Source organism: Oncorhynchus gorbuscha, linkage group LG11, assembly GCF_021184085.1.
Source record: "Oncorhynchus gorbuscha isolate QuinsamMale2020 ecotype Even-year linkage group LG11, OgorEven_v1.0, whole genome shotgun sequence".
NCBI classification, from domain to species: domain Eukaryota; kingdom Metazoa; phylum Chordata; class Actinopteri; order Salmoniformes; family Salmonidae; genus Oncorhynchus; species Oncorhynchus gorbuscha.
The window spans coordinates 30,343,002-30,363,185 of record NC_060183.1 but is presented as its reverse complement, the minus strand read 5'-3'; the positions used below and the strand labels follow the sequence as shown (position 1 = coordinate 30,363,185).

Here is a 20,184-nt window from a genome sequence, read left to right as displayed (position 1 = left end):
TCAACCCAGACCCCTTTCCTTTGTGAAACAAGCTGTCAAATCTGTTCCGCCCGCTAGGGACGTTTTCCTTCATGACGTAATTTGTAATCAAGTTATGATTAATTGTGTGTATGTGTGATTCGTTAGGTATTTAGTAAATAAATCATTCAACCCAATTTTGTATTGCTGATTCAACTGCAGATAAAAGGATTTACAACTTCAGATGAGACTGAATTAAGGTGACGATTGATATGGACGGCTATTGATGTAAAATATTACTAGGTCTTTAAGAGTTTATTCGAAAGATAACAGCTCCATAAATATTATTTTGTGGTGCCCGACTCTCTAGTTAAATTATTTTATAGAATAGCAGGTCCTTCTGTAGCTCAGTTGGTAGAGCATGGCGCTTGTAATGCTAGGGTAGTGGGTTCGATCCCCGGGACGTAGAATGTATGCACACATGACTGTAAGTCGCTTTGGATAAAAGCGTCTGCTAAATGGCATATATTATTATATTATTATATTATATCACTTAATCCGGCATAGCCAAAGACACGACATAGCCTAGGAGGCTCACGTTAACTAGCTAGCCAATTTAGCTGGTTCATTGTTGCCCATATGAGGAAGTTAGCCTACCAAGGTAAAATGCTTCTTGCTAGCCTATGAAAACAAAAACAAAGCGTACAAAGCCATATATTGTTTTGCCAACATGAGAGAAGGATGGCATTGGTGTTCAAGTAGTCTACAAGTAGGGTGAGTCCCCAATTTATAACAAAAGGTTTTTGGTATCTTTAAGTTTGTTTTCAGAGTATTAAACTAAGCATATATAGCCTTGTTGATTTGATGATGTTTTAAATGTTGAAGTTGAAATTGTCCTGGAATAGCGGAGGCAGTACTCCAATTGTCTTTGTGCTGACTTGTGATAACTGTGGTTTAAAATCAGTAGTTGTTTAGTAAACTGTCAAACATGAACTTGCTTGAACATGCTGCAGGTTATATAACTGTTTGTTACATGCAATATTTGCTTTGTTGTTGCTCTCCGGATGTTGCTCTCCGGTTTTGTGATGAAACAAACTTATGTATAGTTGAATTTATTCCGCCACTGTGTGATTTGTCTTTTTATTGTCACAGCCTTATTGTATATCACAGTGGAGTATGAATGAATAGGTTATAGAGTAAACAACGCAAATATCACAACAAAAGTTGCAATATGGCTTTTTTTATTGGCTTTGCTTCCCCAGCGATTTTAATGAGCAATTGTGGGCAGTTGCAGGTGAAAAAGCAGCTGACCCCGCGCACCACTAATACTGACCCCATTTGAATAAAAATAGAACGTAAGAGAAAGGAAGAAAGAGGGACACAGTAAGAGAAACCAAAAGGTGGAAAAGGTTGCAAAGAAACCAGAGACAAAGGAAGCCTTCATAAATTATTTATAAGGTCTACATGCTTCAGATATCATTAATAAGCATAAAAAGAGTGGGAAAAGGTTTTTGGCCCATATGGAAAAGCATCAGATGTAATGACATTTTAGGCTACATCACCTTCTACTATGACCTTGTTTATGCATGATTTGTGAAGCATCTACACTGAACAAAAATATAAAATGCAACATGCTAAGTTTTGGTCCCATGTTTCATGAGCTGGAATAAAAGATCCCAGAAATGTTCAATACACACAAAAACCTTATTTCTCTCAAATTTTGTGCACAAATTTGTTTGCATCCATGTTAGTCAGCATTTATACTTTGCCAAGATAATCCATCTATCTGACAGGTGTGGCATATCAAGAAGCTGATTAAACAACATGATCAATACACATGTGCACCTTGTGCTGGGGACAATAAAGGCCACTAAAATGTGCAGTTGTCACACAACCCAATGCCACAGATGTCTCAAGTTGAGGGAGCGTGCAATCGGCATACTGACTGTAGGAATGTTCACCAGAGCTGTTGCCAGAGAATTTAATGTTAATTTCTCTACCATAAGCCACCTCCAACGTCATTTTAGAGAATTTGGCAGTATGTCCAACAGGCGGCACAACCTCAGACTACAAGTAAGGTGTTGTGTGGGCGTGCCGTATGATGATGTCAATGTTTTGAACATCGTATCCCATGGTGGCGGTGGGGTTATGGTATGAGCATGCATAAGCTACGCACAACGAACACAATTGCATTTTATGGAAGGACATTTGAATGCAGAGAGATACCCTGACGAAACACTGAGGCCCATTGTCGTGCCATTCATCCGCCCCATCACCTCATGTTTCAGCATGAAAATGCATGGCCCCATGTCGCAAGGATCTGTACCCAATTCCTGAAAGCTGAAAATGTCCCAGTTCTTCTATGGCCTTCTTCCTCACCAGACAGGTCACCCATTGAGCATGTTTGGGATGCTCTGGATTGACGTGTACGACAGCGTGTTTCCATTTCCCACCAATATCCAGCAACTTTGCACAGCCATTGAAGAGGAGTAGGACAACATTCCACAGGACACAATCAACAGCCTGATCAACTCTATGCGAATCCATGAGGCAAATGGTGGTCATACAAGAAACTGACTGGTTTTCTGATCCAAGCCCCTACCTTGTTTTTTAAGGTATCTGTGACCAACAGATGCATGTCTTGATTCATAGTCATGTGAAAATCGATAGATTAGGGCCTATTTCATTTATTTCAATTGACTGATTCCGTTATATGAACTGTAAAACTTTGAAATTGTTTTATATTGTTTTACATTTTTGTTCAATATACAGTACCAGTCAAACGCTGACACACCTACTCATTCCAGGGTTTTTATTTATTTTGACTATTTCCTACATTGTAGAATAACAGTGAAGACATCAAATCTATGAAATAACACATGGAATCATGTAGTAACCAAAGAAGTGTTAAACAAATGAAAATGAACAAGTGTGCCTTGTTAAAAGTTAACTTGTGGAATTTCTTTCCTTAATTAATGCATTTGAGCCAATCAGTTGTGTTGTGACAAGGTAGGGTTGGTATACAGAACATTGCCCTATTTGTTAAAAGACCAAGTCCATATTATGGCAAGTAAAGCTCAAATAAACAAAGGGAAATGACAGTCCATCCTTACTTTAAGACATGAAGGTCAGTCAATACGGAACATTTTAAGAACTTTAAAAGTTTATTTGAGTGCAGTCGCAAAAACCATCAAGCGCTATGATGAAACTGGCTATCATGAGGATGCCACAGGAAAGGAAGACCCAGAGTTACCTCTGCTGCAGAGGATAAGTTCATTAGAGTTACCAGCCTCATAAATTGCAGCCCAAATAAATGCTTCACTTAGTTCAAGTAACAGACATCTCAACATCAACTGTTCAGAGGAGACTACTTCACTGAACCACCACTAAAGTACACCAATAACAAGAAGAGACTTGCTTGGGCCAAGAAACACAAGCAATGGACATTAGACCAGTGTAAATCTGTCCTTTGGTCTGATGAGTCCAAATCTGAGATTTTTGGTTCCAACCACCATGTCTTTGTGAGATGCAGAGTAGGTGAACGGAGGATCTCTTCATCTGGTTCCCACTGTGAAGCATGGAGGAGGAGTTGTGATGGTGCTTTGCTGGTGACATTGTCTGTGATTTATTTAGATTTCATGGCACACTTAACCAGCATGGCTACCAAAGCATTCTGCAGCAATATGCCATACCATCTGGTTTGCGCTTACTGGGACTATCATTTGTTTTTTAACAGGACAATGACCCAAAACACACCTCCAGGCTGTGTAAGGGCTATTTGACCAAGAAGGAGATTGATGCAGTGCTGCATCAGATGACCTGGCCTCCACAATCACCCAACCCAACTGATATGATTTGGACCACAGAGTGAAGGAAAAGCAGCCAACAAGTGCTCAGCATATGTGGGAACTCCTTCAAGACTGTTGGAAAAGCATTCCTCATGAAGCTGGTTGAGAGAATGCCAAGACTGTGCAAAGCTGTCATCAAGATTACTTTAAAGATTTTATAAAACATATTGATTTAACACTTTTTGGGTAACTACATGATCCAATATGTGTTATTTCATAGTTAAGTCTTCACTATTATTCTGCAATGTAGAAAATAGTAATAAATAAATAAAAACCCTGGAATGAGTAGGTGTCTCCAAACTTTTGACTGGTACTGTATATAGGGCTCATGAAGACAATGAATGCTCTATGAAGCCTTTAAGTTGATGTCCATTTCAATTGGATTCAATTAAATGTGCTCAGCACCTTTTGACAGACAGGTCAACAGTCATGGCCATGGGTCCCATACATGCATTATAGAATGCACAGTACAAAACTACACCCTGTTGTCCTTCACTGATATCAAACACACATTATACCATGGCACTGGACCAGGATACTGTCCCTGGGGCTCCAGCAGGCATAGATTGGACAGTGGCAGCCAGCCATTCTCCACACCCAGGAGACATAACATCTATTCAACCCCTGTAGTGATTTTTCCACTAGCGGGTCAACCACATTGCCGCCCACGTGCCCTAATACTGATACCAGGCATCAATGATTTCCCTGTAGGGTGCCAAGTCAGTATGAGTCACGGGTTAGAGGACAAATCTCAATACACCAACAAAGCACCGCATTGAGCATATAAATTCAGTGAGCGTTCGGAGACAGCTCTGTGCAAGTTGTGTAACTTTGATTAGAAATGTGTGTGTGGAGAGGTGGAGACCTTCCCCTGTTTTGCCTTTCTATGCTAATTTATGGCATTTCTACACTAGTTTCTACATGTCTACACGATTCCCCTGTTCCTATAGTGGAAATGATGCCTACTATTGATATGATGAAATATGATATGACTAACTAGACGAATTGACTGCTATGTGTGACATCATATGGAATTAAGATGTTCATGATGACAATAATTCCAAGTGCTTACGCTGTCTCACAATACCAAACTCTGATAAACCAACTCAAATGTTGCTATCTGAGATATACAAACACAGCGAGACTGAATCCTGAGGAATACTTAAATATAATATGCTTAAATATAATATACACTACCGTTTAAAAGTCTGGGGTCACAACTTCCTTGTTTTTTAAAGAAAGAAAAATTAGCTTTTGTCCATTAAAATAACATCAAATTGGTCAGAAATACAGTGTATACATTAATGTTAGAAATGACTATTGTAGCTGGAAACGGCAGATTTTTTATGGAATATCTACATAGGCGTACAGAGGCCCATTATCATCAACCATCGCTCCTGTGTTCCAATAGCACGTTGTGTTAGCTAATCCAAGTTTATCATTTTAAAAGGCTAATTGACCATTAGAAAGCCTGTTTGCAATTATGTTAGCACAGCTGAAAGCTGTTGTTCTGATCAAAGAAGCAATAAAACTTCTTTAGACTAGTTGAGTATCTGGAGCATCAGCATTTAAGGGTTCGATTACAGGCTACAATAGTCGTTTACAACAGTAACAATGTCTACACTGTATTGCTGATAAATTTGATTTTATATTAATAGACAAAAAATGTGTTTTTCTTGCAAAAACAAGGACATTTCTAAGTGACCCAAACTTTTGAATGGTAATGTACAAGCCCTTAACCAACAATGCAGTTTTAAGAAAATGGTTTAAAATGGCTGTTTAGAAGCCTCTTGGACCGAGACTTGGCACTCCGGTACCGCTTGCCATGCTGTAGCAGTCTATGACTAGGGTGGCTGGAATCTGACAATTTTTAGTTCCTTCCTCTGACACCACCTGGAATAGAGGTCCTGGATGGCAGGAAGCTTGGCCCCGGTGATGTACTGGGCCGTACGCACTACCCTCTGTAGTGCCTTGCGGTCGGAGGCCGAGCGAGCAGTTGTCATGCCATACCAGGCATACCAGGTTTTCTTCTATTGGATTTTGTCTGTGCTTGGCTCTATAACATTTATTTTTATCCCAAAAAACTCCCTAGTCCTTGCCGATTACAAGCATACCCATAACATGATGCAGCCCCCACCATGCTTGAAAATTTGAAGAGTGGTACTCAGTGATGTGTTCTGTTGGATTTACCACAAACATAGCATTTCATATTCAGGACATGAAGTTATTTTCTTTTTGCAGTTTTACTTTAGGGCCAAACAGGATGCATGTTTTGGAGTATTCGCTACAGGCTTCCTTCTTTTCATTCTGTCATTTAGGTTAGCATTTAGGTCATGTTGTTGATCCATCCTCAGTTCTCTCTTAGTCACCATTTCACCATGGTGAAATCCCTGGGCAGTTTCCTTCCTCTATGGAAGCTGAGTTAGGAAGGACATCTGTATCTTTGCAGTGGCTGGGTGCATTGATACACCATCCAAAGTGTAAATATTAACTTCAAAATGCTCAAAGGGCTATTCAATGTCTTTTTTTTTACCCATCTACCAATAGGTGCCCTTCTTTGCGAGGCATTGGAAAACCTCCCTTGTCGTTATCGTTGAATCTGTGTTTGAAATTCACTGCTCAACTGAGGGACTTTATAGATAATTGTATGTGTGGGGTACAGAGAGGAGGAAGTCATTCAAAAATCATGTTAAACACTACTTGCACACAGAGAGTCCAGGCAACTTATTATGTGACTTGTTAAGCAAATGTTTCCCCCTGAACTTATTTAGGCTTGCCGTATAACAAAGGGGATGACTACTTACTGAATCAAGACATTTCAGCTTGACATTTTTTTAATGAACATAATTCCACTTTGACATTATTGGGCATTGTGTGTAGGCCAGTGACACAAACATTTAATAAACTTGAATTCAGGCTGTAACACAAAATATGGAAAAGGGGTGTGAATACACTGTATACATTTTTATACTATTCTTATGTATACACACACACCACCCTACCTGTGTGACCTTGTCTGTGACGTTCTGTGTGCGCTCCTTCACCTTAGCTGGAGCAAGGAGCTCCACCCTGGAGGCCGGGGGGGACAGCATGTCAGGTTTGAAGGGAGGGGGGGCCCGGTTGGCTGTTCCCCAAGTCTTCATTAGGTCCGAGTCGGACGTGGAGTTCAGCTGGCAAAGCTGGAGGTCTGATGGAGCTCCAATGTTCCCACCAGACAGGTAATTCGGGGCCAATGACAGGAGACAAAGAAAAACAGGCACCCGTGTTTAGTTAAAGAGACAATGACATGAGACCCAATGTGGTTATGTATGCATTTGCTTATTAATATTTTGATGAAGAACCAAAATGTGATTTCTTATCTTGACCCAGAACCAAGTTTGTCTCAAGAGACTAGAATTTATGAATATGCTATAAAAGAGTGACTATTGTTGCAGAATTCAACCTTTCAGCTCCCCTTCTCTTTTCAAAAATCCCCACAAGTTTGGAGTGTTGTGATGCTTATTAAAATCCATATAATTACCTAAATTAAGGTGCATATCTCCCCTCCCCTAATTTGTGGCAGCTAAATGAGGTAATGGGGGGTGTTTCCCCATCACACCATTTTCTTGTTGATGTAGATGCATACCAGAATACACAAACATACCTATTTTCACGGCCTCCGGTCGGAATCATTCAAGGTACGTTGTAGAATGTCAGGGAAATAGCCTTTTAAAAGGCACATTGTCTGTAGCGCCATAACACTCCTTTGAATTAATTCCGACCTCCATTTTAGTAGGGGGAGGAAATGTTTGACTATATTTGACTTGATTTCAGGACTAGAATTCATGTACATTACTATAACAAACATTTGAAAAATGGCTTTTAAAAAGGAAACTTTATTATTATTATGTTGTGAACAAAAGACCTGGGTTCAAATATGTGTGTATTTTAATATCTGGTATTTCAAATCATTTCTGTGTACACATCCCAAAACAAATACTTTTATTTGATTACTTAAATGGTTATTTGTCAAAACCAACTAGTTTGTTCAAATACTTATTTCAAATACTATTTTGAAATACCTGAGTTAAATGCATGGGAGTGTATTTGAGTTACTTGTCTTGTCAAATAAAATATATCTGAATACATACTTCAAAATGTATGTGAAAGTAATTGAGAGTTTTGAAATAGTATTTGAACACAGGTCTGTTGAGCAAGCACAAAATTGATTTTGAATGTATTTTAACACTGACAGAGGGAATGTCTGAAATGGCACCCTATTCCCTACGTATGCTACTTTTGCCCATAAAAAAACATTATACAAGTAAAACAAGTGTACTACATATGGAATAGGTTGCAGGACTTACTGGTGGTGACGTGCACTTCCCCACCCTGGGCTCCCCAATCCGCCCTCATGTCCCTGGGAGAGACAGAAAGGATATCCCCTCAGGATACTAGTTCCACTAAGATGGTCCTCCACAGAATGTTCCAACAAGCAACTGGTTCAGCAACTTGTTCCACCACAAATATAAGCCAGAGACAGTTTTAAAAATATATCTCCTCTGAGAAAATGTCCTCGGTTGGTCTTCCTCTCCTCCAACAAAAACTTTACCGGTATAAAACCAGTTCCCTCAGAAAATGTCTGCCAAAATTGATTTGAGTAAATACTTTGAAGAGATTTCGTCAAAGTGTTTGCCAGTTGTTTTCTGGTTCCTTTTTTGCTCATAATATGCATTAGAATGCTCTCCTTTAAACTGTGCAGATGACAACCTCTCTTAGGGTCATCCCCTCCGGAGTCTGACTCCCACAGGCCAGTGAACTGGGTTAGCGTTAACACGTGGCTATGCCTCTATGCCTCATTCACTAACACAGTGAACTGATCAATGACTACAGCAGAGAGCTGCCGACAACTAAAATCAATCCCAAATCACGGATAACAACAGGAAATGGGCTCAATGTTATTACATTGGACATTCCTGTCACTGCATTCAAAGGACCCTTTCAGTTTTGCTGTAAGTATCACGCAGTCACCGAAAGATGTTGTGATGTGTGGGGAACTCAACCTCAAAAACAGCACGTAAAACACATTTGACTTTTCCTAGAGTGACCCCAACATTAGAAAAAGTGAAACATCGCCTTTGTTCATATTTCCATGAAAGCTGCACACCACCAGGGTACAAAGATTGTCTTAGGGTTATTTTTGACCCTGCAGTTATAAAATCATTTACACACCACAAAAACCACAAAGGCACACACACACAATGAGAAATTGAGATTATGTGTGCTACTTATTGAACTCAGACAAAACTAAAACTTTCTTGTGTATGTGCAGCATCTCATCCTACATGAGGCGCTGTTGCGCCTTCTTCAACACGCTGTCTGTGTGGGTGGACTATTTCAGCTTGTCCGTGATGTGTATGCCGAGGAACTTAACATTTTCCACAGCTCTGCACCCCCCGCAGTAACTGACCCCAAGGCTTTCGACTCTGTCAATCACTGTATTCTTATTGGCAGACTCAACAGTCTTGGTTTCTCTAATGACTGCCTAGCCTGTTTCACTAACTGCTTCTCAGAGTTCAGTGTGTCAAATTGGAGTGCCTGTTGTCCGGACCTCTGGCAGTCTCTATGGGGGTACCACAGAGTTCAATTCTCAGGCCGACTATTTTCTCTGTAAATTTCAATGATGTCGCTCTTGCTGCGGGTGATTATTTGATCCACCTCTACGCAGACAACACCATTCTGCATACATCTGGCCCTTTTTTGGACTCTGTGATAACAAACCTCCAAACGATCTTTAGTGCCATACAACACTCCTTATGTGGCCTCCAACTGCTCTTAAATGCTAGTAAAACAAAATGCATGCTCTTCAACTGATCGCTGCCCGCACCCGCCCGCCCACCTAGCATCACTACTCTGGACGGTTCTGACTTGGAATATTTGGAAAACTACAAATACCTAGGTGTCTGGATAGACTGTAAACTCTCCTTCCAGACTCATATTAAGCATCTCCAATCCAAAATTAAATCTAGAATCGGCTTCCAATTTCGCAACAAAGCCTCCTTCACTCATGCTGCCAAACATACCCTCATAAAACTGACTATCCTGCTGATCCTTGACTTCGGTGATGTCATTTACAAAATAGCCTCCAACACTCTATTCAGCAAATTGAATGCAATCTATCACAGTGCCATCCGTTTTGTCACCAAAGCCCCATATACTACCCACCATTGCGACCTGTCTGCTCTCGTTGGCTGGTCCTCGCTACATATTCCATATTCATGCCCCACCTTATCTCAGCTCACTGATCACCATAGCAACACCTACCCATAGCACGTGCTCCAGAAGGTATATTTCACTGGTCATCCCCAAAGCCAACACCTCATTTGGCTGCCTTTCCTTCCAGTTTTTTGCTGCCAATGAGTTGAACGGATTGCAAAAGTCACTGAAGTTGGAGACTTACAGTTGAAGTCAAAAGTTTAAAAGTTTGGAGTCATTAAAAACTTGTTTTTCAACCACTCCACAAATGTCTTGTTAACAAACTATAGTTTTGGCCAGTCGGTTAGGACACAAGTAATTTTTCCAACAATTGTTTGCAGACAGATTATTTTACTTATCATTCACTGTATCACAATTCAGAAGTTTACATACACTAAGTTGACTGTGACTTTAAACAGCTTGGAAAATTCCAGAAAATGATGTCATGGCTTTAGAAGCTTCTGATAGGCTAATTGACATCATTTGAGTCAATTGGAGGTGTACCTGTGGATGTATTTCAAGTCCTACCTTCAAACTCAGTGCCTCTTTGCTTGACATCATGGGAAAAGCTAAAGAAATCATCCAAGACCTCCAAATGGCTGAAGGTGCCACATTCATCTGTACAAACAATAGTACGCAAGTATAAACACCATGGGACCACGCAGCTGTCATACCGCTCAGGAAGGAGACGCATTCTGTGTCCTAGAGATGAATGTACGTTGGTGCAAGAAGTGCAAATCAATCCCAGAACAACAGCAAAGGACACTGTGAAGATGCTTGAGGAAACAGGTACAAAAGTATCTATATCCATAGGAAAACGAGTCCTATATCGACATCACCTGAAAGGCCGCTCAGCAAGAAAGACGTCACTGCTCCAAAACAGCCATTAAAAAGCCAGACTGCAGTTTGCATCTGCACATGGGGACAAAGATCATACTATTTGTAGAAATGTCCTCTGGTCTGATGAAACAAAATATAACTGTTTGGCCATATTGTCCATCATCATGTTTGGAGGGAAAAGGGTAAGGCTGCAAGCCGAAGATCACCATCCCAACTGTGAAGCATGGGGGTGGCAGCATCATGTTGTGGGGGTGGCAGCATCATGTTGTGGGGGTGCTTTGCTGCAGGAGGGACTGGTGCACTTCACAAAATAGATGGCATCACGAGGGAGGAATATTATGTGGATATATTGAAGCAACATCTCAAGACATCAGTCAGGAAAAAGCTTGGTCGCAAATGGGTCTTCCAAATGTACAATGACCCCAAGCATACTTCCAAAGTTGTGGCACAATGGCTTAATGGACAACAAAGTCTAGGTATCGGAGTGGCCATCACAAGCCCTGACCTTAATCTTATAGATCATTTGTGGACAGAACTGAATAAAAGTGTGCGAGCAAGGAGGCCGACAAACCTGACTCAGTTACACTAGCTCTGTCAGGAGGAATGGGCCAGAATTCATCCAACTTATTGTGGGAAGCTTGTGGAAGTCTACCTGAAATGTTTTACCCACGTTTAAATGGTTTAAGTCAATGCTGCCAAATACCAATTGAGTGTATGTAAACATCTGACCCACTGGGAATGTGATGAAAGAAATAGAAGGTGAAATAAATAATTCTCTACTATTATTCTGACATTTCATATTCTTAAAATAAAGTGGTGATCCTAACTGACCTAAGACGGGGAATTCTTTACTAGGATTATATGTCAGGAATTGTGAAAAACTGAGTTTAAATGTATTTGGCTAAGGTGTATGTAAACTTCCGACTTCAATTATTTATCTCCCTCACTAACATCAAGCATCGGCTGTCAGATTACCGATCGCTGCAGCTGTACACAGCCCATCTGTAAATAGCCCATCCAACCAACTACCTCATTCATGCAATAAAATGCTAATTAAATACTTAAAAATCATACAATGTGACTTTCTGGATTTTTGTTTTAGATTCCGTCTCTCACAGTTGAAGTGTACCTATGATAAAAATGACAGACCTCTACATGCTTTGTAAGTAGGAAAACTTGCTAAATTGGCAGTGTATCAAATACTTGTTCTCCCCACTGTGTGTGTATATATATATATATATATATATATATATAGTGCCTTGCGAAAGTATTCGGCCCCCTTGAACTTTGACCTTTTGCCACATTTCAGGCTTCAAACATAAAGACATAAAACTGTATTTTTTGTGAAGAATCAACAACAAGTGGGACACAATCATGAAGTGGAACGACATTTATTGGATTTTTCAAACTTTTTTAACAAATCAAAAACTGAAAAATTGGGCGTGCAAAATTATTCAGCCCCCTTAAGTTAATACTTTGTAGCGCCACCTTTTGCTGTGATTACAGCTGTAAGTCGCTTGGGGTATGTCTCTATCAGTTTTGCACACCGAGAGACTGAAATGTTTTCCCATTCCTCCTTGCAAAACAGCTCGAGCTCAGTGAGGTGGATGAGAGCATTTGTGAACAGCAGATTTCAGTTCTTTCCACAGATTCTCGATTGGATTCAGGTCTGGACTTTGACTTGGCCATTCTAACACCTGGATATGTTTATTTTTGAACCATTCCATTGTAGATTTTGCTTTATGTTTTGGATCATTGTCTTGTTGGAAGACAAATCTCCGTCCCAGTCTCAGGTCTTTTGCAGACTCCATCAGGTTTTCTTCCAGAATGGTCCTGTATTTGGCTCCATCCATCTTCCCATCAATTTTAACCATCTTCCCTGTCCATGCTGAAGAAAAGCAGGCCCAAACCATGATGCTGCCACCACCATGTTTGACAGTGGGAATGGTGTTCAGGGTGATGAGCTGTGTTGCTTTTACGCCAAACATAACGTTTTGCATTGTTGCCAAAAAGTTCAATTTTGGTTTCATCTGACGAGAGCACCTTCTTCCACATGTTTGGTGTGTCTCCCAGGTGGCTTCTGGCAAACTTTAAACGACACTTTTTATGGATATCTTTAAGAAATGGCTTTCTTCTTGCCACTCGTCCATAAAGGCCAGATTTGTGCAATATACGACTGATTGTTGTCCTATGGACAGAGTCTCCCACCTCAGCTGTAGATCTCTGCAGTTCATCCAGAGTGATCATGGGCCTCTTGGCTGCATCTCTGATCAGTCTTCTCCTTGTATGAGCTGAAAGTTTAGAGGGACGGCCAGGTCTTGGTAGATTTGCAGTGGTCTGATACTCCTTCCATTTCAATATTATCGCTTGCACAGTGCTCCTTGGGATGTTTAAAGCTTGGGAAATCTTTTTGTATCCAAATCCGGCTTTAAACTTCTTCACAACAGTATCTCGGACCTGCCTGGTGTGTTCCTTGTTCTTCATGATACTCTCTGCGCTTTTAACGGACCTCTGAGACTATCACAGTGCAGGTGCATTTATACGGAGACTTGATTACACACAGGTGGATTGTATTTATCATTAGTCATTTAGGTCAACATTGGATCATTCAGAGATCCTCACTTAACTTCTGGAGAGAGTTTGCTGCACTGAAAGTAAAGGTACTGAATAATTTTGCACGCCCAATTTTTCCGTTTTTGATTTGTTAAAAAAGTTTGAAATATCTAATAAATGTCGTTCCACTTCATGATTGTGTCCCACTTGTCGTTGATTCTTCGCAAAAAAATACAGTTTAATATCCTTATGTTTGAAGCCTGAAATGTGGTAAAAGGTCGCAAAGTTCAAGGGGGCCGAATACTTTCGCAAGGCACTGTACACACCATACACATGGTTCCATTTCAGCCATCATCATGAGCCACCCACCCCTCAGCAGCCTCCACTGGTGTGGGTGTCTGTGTGTTTGGGTGTCAGTGTAAGTATGTGTGTGTGTGTGGGGGGTGGGGGGGGGGTAGTAGTAGAGTTCAGTGTGTGTGTGTACAGAGTCAGTGCAATAGAGTTCGTTCAAAAAAGGGTCAATGCAGATAGTCCAGGTAACTTTTTGATTAGCTATTTAGCAGCCTTGTTTAGCAGTCATGGCTTGGGGGTAGAATCGATTCAGGGTCCAATTGGTTCTAGACTTGGTGCACTGGTACCGCTTGTTATGCGGTTGCAGAGAGAACAGTCCATGGATTGTGTGGCTGGAGTCTTGGGGCTTTCCACTGACACGGCCTGGTATAGAGGTCTTGTATGGAACTTCTTGACTTATTCTACAGTTTGTCAGCTTTTCATTTGTATCAGCCTACTCGACACCCACAGAACACAACTATGTAGAGTTTACATAAATATTAGCATCCTAGTTCTTATTGCAGGACTCTGAATCCACTGTGAAATGAGCCACATTAGGCCAAAAGGCCATCTTAGCATGGGCAGTGCCATTGAGGGCTTCCACCATTTTAATGTAATCAACTAGTTGGGAACTAGGGAACTCTGACATGTCTGACTTTCTAAATGGTTAAACGCGGCACCTATATACAGTTGAAGTCGGAAGTTTACATACACCTTAGCCAAATACATTTAAACTCAGTTTTTCACAATTCCTGACATTTAATCCTAGTAAAAATCCCTAATAGTAGAGAGAATGATTTATTTCAGCTTTTATTTATTTCATCACATTCCCAGTGGGTCAGAAGTTTACAAACACTCAATTAGTAATTGGTAGCATTGCCTTTCAATTATTTAACTTGGGTCAAACAGTTCAGGTAGCCTTCCACAAGCTTCCCACAATAAGTTGGGTGTATTTTGGCCCATTCCTTCTGACAGAGCTGGTGTAATTGAGTCAGGTTTGTATGCCTCCTTGCTCGAACACACTTTTTCATTTCTGCCCACACATTTTCTGTAGGATTGAGGTCAGGGCTTGTGATGGCCACTCCAATACCTTGACTTTGTTGTCCTTAATCCATTCTGCCACAACTTTGGAAGTATGCTTGGGGTCATTGTCCATTTGGAAGACCCATTTGTGACCAAGCTTTAACTTCCTGACTGATGTCTTCAGATGTTGCTTCAATATATCCATATAATTTTCCTGCCTCATGATGCCATCCATTTTGTGAAGTGCACCAGTCCCTCCTGCAGCAAAGCACCCCCACAACATGATGCTGCACCCCGTGCTTCACGGTTGGGATGGTGTTCATCAGCTTGCAAGCCTCCCCATTTATCCTCCAAACATAATGATGGTCATTATGGCCAAACAGTTCTATTTTTGTTTCATCAGACCAGAGGACATTTCTCCAAAAAGAACAATCTTTGTCCCCATGTGCAGTTGCAAACCCTAGTCTGGCTTTTTTTATGGCTATTTTGGAGCAGTGGCTTCTTCCTTGCTTAGCCGCCTTTCAGGTTATGTCGATATAGGACTCGTTTTTACTGTGAATATAGATATTTTTGTACCCGTTTCCTTCAGCATCTTCACAAGGTCCTTTGCTGTTGTTCTGGGATTGGTTTGCACTTTTCGCACCAAAGTACATTCTTCTCGAGGAGACAGAACACTTCTCCTTCCTGAGCGGTATGACAGCTGCGTGGTCCCATGGTGTTTATACTTGCGTACTATTGTTTGTACAGATGAACGTGGTACCTTCAGGCGTTTGGATATTGCTCCTAAGGACGAACCAGACTTGTGGAGGTCTACAATTTTTTTTCTGGGGGTCTTGGCTGATTTCTTTAAGATTTTCCCATGATGTCAAGCAAAGAGGCACTGAGTTTGAAGGAAGGCCTTGAAATACATCCACAGGTACACCTCCAATTGACTCAAATTATGTCAATTAGCCTATCAGAAGCTTCTAAAGCCATGACATAATTTTCTGAAATTTTCCAAGCTGTTTAAAGGCACAGTCAATTTAGTGTATGTAAACTTCTGGCTCACTGGAATTGTGATACAGTGAATGATAAGTAAAATCATCTGTCTCTAAACAATTGTTGTGTAATGCGCAAAGTAGAAGTCCTAACCGACTTGTCAAAACTAGAAGTTTGTGGAGTGGTTGAAAAACGCGTTTTTAATGACTCCAACCTAAGTTATTTTGAGCTTCCCGACTTCAACTAACCCCTGCCAGTTATCAAGTCGGACATATCAGAGTTTCCTAGTTCCAACTAGCGCATGAACACAGCATTAATGCTGAGTTCAAAATAACCAGGTTCTCGAGTTGGAATTCCTTGTTGGATGTCTTTTCACATCGATTTTTCCCAGTTGGAGCTCTTTTTTTTCCGAGTTCGCAGTTGTTTTGAAAGCACGGAAGTCAAAAGTCTGAGGTTTCCGATTTCCCAGTTCCCGAGTTGTTTTGAACGCGGCAATATGCCCTAATTTGCCGTTCTCCGACGCCATCACAGACCAGCCCCCTTTACTGAGGTGTTATTTTTGTCAAGTTCAATGTATATCTGTTGCGCCTTCTAAGAGTAAAGATGAACTTAGTAGATGTGTTGAGAAATGCGTTTACATTTATATATAAGAAAGCCCAGCTCTGGGCTGTAGGTGGTGGTATTACTGTTGTCGCACTTGGTCTTGGATATAAGTTTTTACTAAGGCCTAATAAACTTAACCGTGTGGGAGTTGTGTCACAGCTACTCATTCACCCACTGAAGTCGGGTAGAGCTGTGTCCGTGGCCCTTGCAGAATGTCAACCGATCGGGTTGAAGTACGGTGAACTTCGAGATCGGTTAGTAACATTTTATTCGGACTTTTTCCTCATATATTATTGCAATATGTTTTTTACAAGTCGCTAATGCACTCCTTGTACTGGTCCCAAACGTTACATAAGCCATGTCAACAGCAACTGTATTTTATGTTGTCATCATCCTTTCTTACATTTATTGCTCGAAGTTATTGCATGTTGCCTAACCCTAACAATAACAAATAGTATATTTAAGTAAAAGATCAGAACATGCCATGGAAATGTTGTGGTGGTGATTCTGATGAGGTACCACTTAACAATGTACAGATCCGGTCAAATATATTGGCACCTTGCACTTTTTAAATTGAGGTCAATGAGGCAGAATGTTCTGTTCTGTAAAATAGGCTACTAAAATCGTTCCAATCCTGATTTTAAAAGGCAAATGCAGTCTAGACGCTGATTTTAGGGCCATGCGGACCTCTGGGAGGGAGGGAGGGAGGGAGGGAGGAAGGAAACGCTCTTTGTTTGGCTGGCTGGCATTATGGAGAGCCAATGATGACTATAAATGAATATAAACCCTCCATGGCAGATGTGAGCCACGGTCGGCCATAGTGGCATTCCTCAGAAAAGCAGTCCTCCATAGGAAAGAATGGGCAGATTCGATTATGCTGTGCCACACGCAGAGCACCGGGTGGCACAGTGGTGTAATGCAATGCATCTCAGTGCAAGAAGTGTCACTACAGTCCCTGGTTCAAATCCAGGCTGTGTCATATCCGGCCGTGATTGGGAGTCTCATTGGGCAGCACACAATTGGCCAAGTGTCGTCCGGGCTAGGCCGTCATTGTAAATAAGATTGATTTATTTCTTAACTGACTTGCCTAGTTAAATTACATTTATAAAAGGCCTGTTACGTCATCAGACAAAAGAGGGGAGGAGCGCCCTTCTCAAATCAAACAGTAATCTGTGCCATTTTGTCAACAAGGCTGCATAGTGCATCATCCAGAATCCAATCTCTTTTCCATAAAATAAATGTTAGAATTTTCTTACTCGTTTTGATTGAGAAGGCTGATAAAGCTTAAAAGCAATCACTTTTCCATGTGAAAACACATACATCTACTCATTACTCTACGTGCTCCTACTTCACATTGTTTTTAGCTGACTTTGCTATGGGTTTTGAACGGGGCACCTGGCTCACGCCCGGGAGGCAGCTCGGTTCCAAAACGAGTGGAATCAATATAATAATAATATAGGCCATTTAGCAGACGCTTTTATCCAAAGCGACTTACAGTCATGTGTGCATACATTCTACGTATGGGTGGTCCCGGGAATCGAACCCACTACCCTGGCGTTACAAGCGCCATGCTCTACCAACTGAGCTACAACTTTAACCCATTGCAAAACCTGCCTACATGGGCTCCGTGTGAGAGTAATTGAACCCACAACATGTAGTTCCATAGTATTTAATTTAAATGTTTCAAGGAGAAATTGTATGTATTTAAGTATTTGTTGTTGTTGTAGTGGGGACAGTAACATTAATACTTGAAAAAAAATACTTTAAATAAATCGTTTTTAGATTAAAAAATATATTTGTATGTTTAGCTCCCATAATATAATTTAAGAGTATGCATTAAGGTGTCTGTAATTTAATACATGAGGCAAAAACAAATGTAGACATTAATAAATGCATCTCTTTAGCTTCCAAAATAATCTTTTACAGTGGTGGGGGAGTTGGGTAACTGCTGTTGTCTTGACATGAAACTAGAGTTTTAATACCATACTGAGCTCGTGCATAGCAGCGAATTCTTGCATAACATGTGTTTTGTAGAATGTTAAATCAAATAAAATGTTATTGGTCGCATGCGCCAAATACAACAGGTGTAGACATTACAGAATTAAAAAGACAAATATTTGCTAAATAAAAAAGGAAATAGTAACACAATAAGACTATATACAAGGAGTACTAGTACTGAGTCAATGTGCAGGGGTACGAGGTAATTGAGCTAATACAGTATTTACATGTGGGTAGGGGGAAAAGTTGACTAGGCAATCAGGAAATATAATAGAGTAGCTGTGTATTTGATTTGTGAGCGTATGTAGTGTGCTGGACTGTCCGTGTATGAATCTGAGTGTGCATAGAAAAGAAAGTCCCCTATTGACTGAGGTGACTGAAGCGAGGTGATAATGGCTGCCCCCCTTTGTTTTAATGCAGGCACTGGCTGGTGATCACTGAGGATGGCCACATGGTGACGGGAAGGCAAGAGCCTCGCCTGGTGCTGGTGTCGTTGACCAGTAAGGGGGGACAGATGTGTCTGAATGGACCCGACATGAAGCAGCTGAGGTTCCCTGTTCTGCAGCCTGACAATCCCATCATCAACTGCAGGGTGTTTAGCAGTGACATCCAAGGCAGGGACTGTGGCGACGAAGTGTCTCACTGGCTCACCAGCTACCTGGCTGCTGGAAAAACCTTTCGCTTGGTGCACTTTGAGCCCCACATGAAGCCCAGGAGGCCAGCAGAGACAGAGTCTCTCTATCCTCAGTGGGAAAAGATTGCGTACCCCGATTGTGGCCCGATAATGTTGCTGTCTGAAGCCTCTGTGAAGGATCTAAACAGCAGGCTGGAGAATGACGTCACAGTTGCACGCTTTCGACCAAATGTCATTGTGAGCAGTTGCGAAGCCTTTGATGAGGATTCTTGGGAAGACATCCAGATTGGTGATGTGCGGATGCACCGCGTGATGGCGTGCGGAAGGTGCATCTTCACCACGGTCGACCCTGAAACAGGGGTCATCAGTAGGAAACAGCCACTGGAGACACTAAAAAACTACAGGCTGTGTGATGAAGCCGAGAAGCACATCTATAAGACATCGCCACTGTTTGGACAGATGTACACCGTCAGCAAGACTGGGATCCTGCAGGTTGGAGATGTGGTGTACAAGATGAGCCACTGAGATGGATGGAGGACTTATCCACAGTTCCAGTCTGTTTGTGCTATCATGACAATTCCTTGTCATGTCTGGCTTGACAAGGACATCAATGGAGTGGGGAAAAAGCACACACATATCTGGGAGCAGCCTTTGTAAAGGTCACAGTGTTTCCTGTCACAAAATAAAGTAAAGGTTAAAATAAGCCTTTTTTGCCAGATCAGATATGATTATTAAATGTTAATAGAAATATGAAAAATAAATTCCGCACACTTTGAACATTATAGATGGGTTTTACGTTCTATATTGTATGAGCACAAATACTTGCAACATTTATCATGAGTCTGATGAAGGCCATTGACTGCCAAGATGTCACAATTTGTAATATTTAGAAAAATAAAGTACCACATTTTTAATTGCGAGCGAGAGTTGCGCCTTTTCCTTCCTGATGTAATGTTTATCACGGAAAACAATAAAACCAAACGGACATTTGTTGATCTTTAACACCTATCAAATGCATTTTGTTCAGAAATAGTTTATCGTCATATTTGTTCCAAGAAAGGCTGAAATTATTAAGTGATGATTTACCATATCAACAGTGCTGAAACAAACAGTATCAGATAAAGTGTGTTTGATAACTTCATATTCATGCAGTGACATTGTAGCCAAGTCCTTTCAGAGTTCTGA

The 20,184-nt window shown here is 41.0% G+C and overlaps 2 protein-coding genes across 3 annotated transcripts in view; one reads left to right on the top strand and one right to left on the bottom strand.

Moving 5' to 3' along the window:
- Window positions 1-8,579, bottom strand: part of kcnh6b (potassium voltage-gated channel, subfamily H (eag-related), member 6b) — a 33,653-nt gene extending 25,074 nt beyond the window's left edge. The window contains exons 1-2 of the mRNA XM_046369319.1: window positions 8,153-8,579; window positions 6,809-7,002 (exon numbers count right to left, since the gene is read on the bottom strand). Of these exons, the coding sequence (XP_046225275.1) occupies window positions 6,809-7,002; window positions 8,153-8,201 (243 nt within the window). The 5' untranslated portion in view covers window positions 8,202-8,579. The remainder of the gene's footprint in view (window positions 1-6,808; window positions 7,003-8,152) is intronic.
- LOC124048483 (mitochondrial amidoxime-reducing component 1-like) lies at window positions 551-19,919 on the top strand. 2 transcript variants are annotated; one of them, XM_046369321.1, is made up of 2 exons: window positions 551-732; window positions 18,786-19,919. In XM_046369321.1, the coding sequence occupies exons 1-2, from the start codon at window positions 689-691 to the stop codon at window positions 19,522-19,524; spliced, it is 783 nt and encodes a 260-aa protein (XP_046225277.1). In that variant the 5' UTR covers window positions 551-688; the 3' UTR covers window positions 19,525-19,919. The 2 variants fall into 2 exon arrangements, with proteins under 2 accessions (XP_046225277.1, XP_046225276.1); XM_046369320.1 differs by lacking the exon at window positions 551-732 and adding an exon at window positions 15,998-16,621.
- The last annotated feature ends 265 nt before the right edge of the window (window positions 19,920-20,184 follow it).

Coding starts and splice junctions, on each gene's coding strand:
- LOC124048483 (XM_046369320.1), top strand. CDS start 16,368: ATGAACTTAGTAGATGTGTTGAGAAATGCGTTTACATTTATATATAAG. Junction 16,622..18,785: donor TACGGTGAACTTCGAGATCG/GTTAGTAACATT, acceptor GTTTTAATGCAG/GCACTGGCTGGTGATCACTG.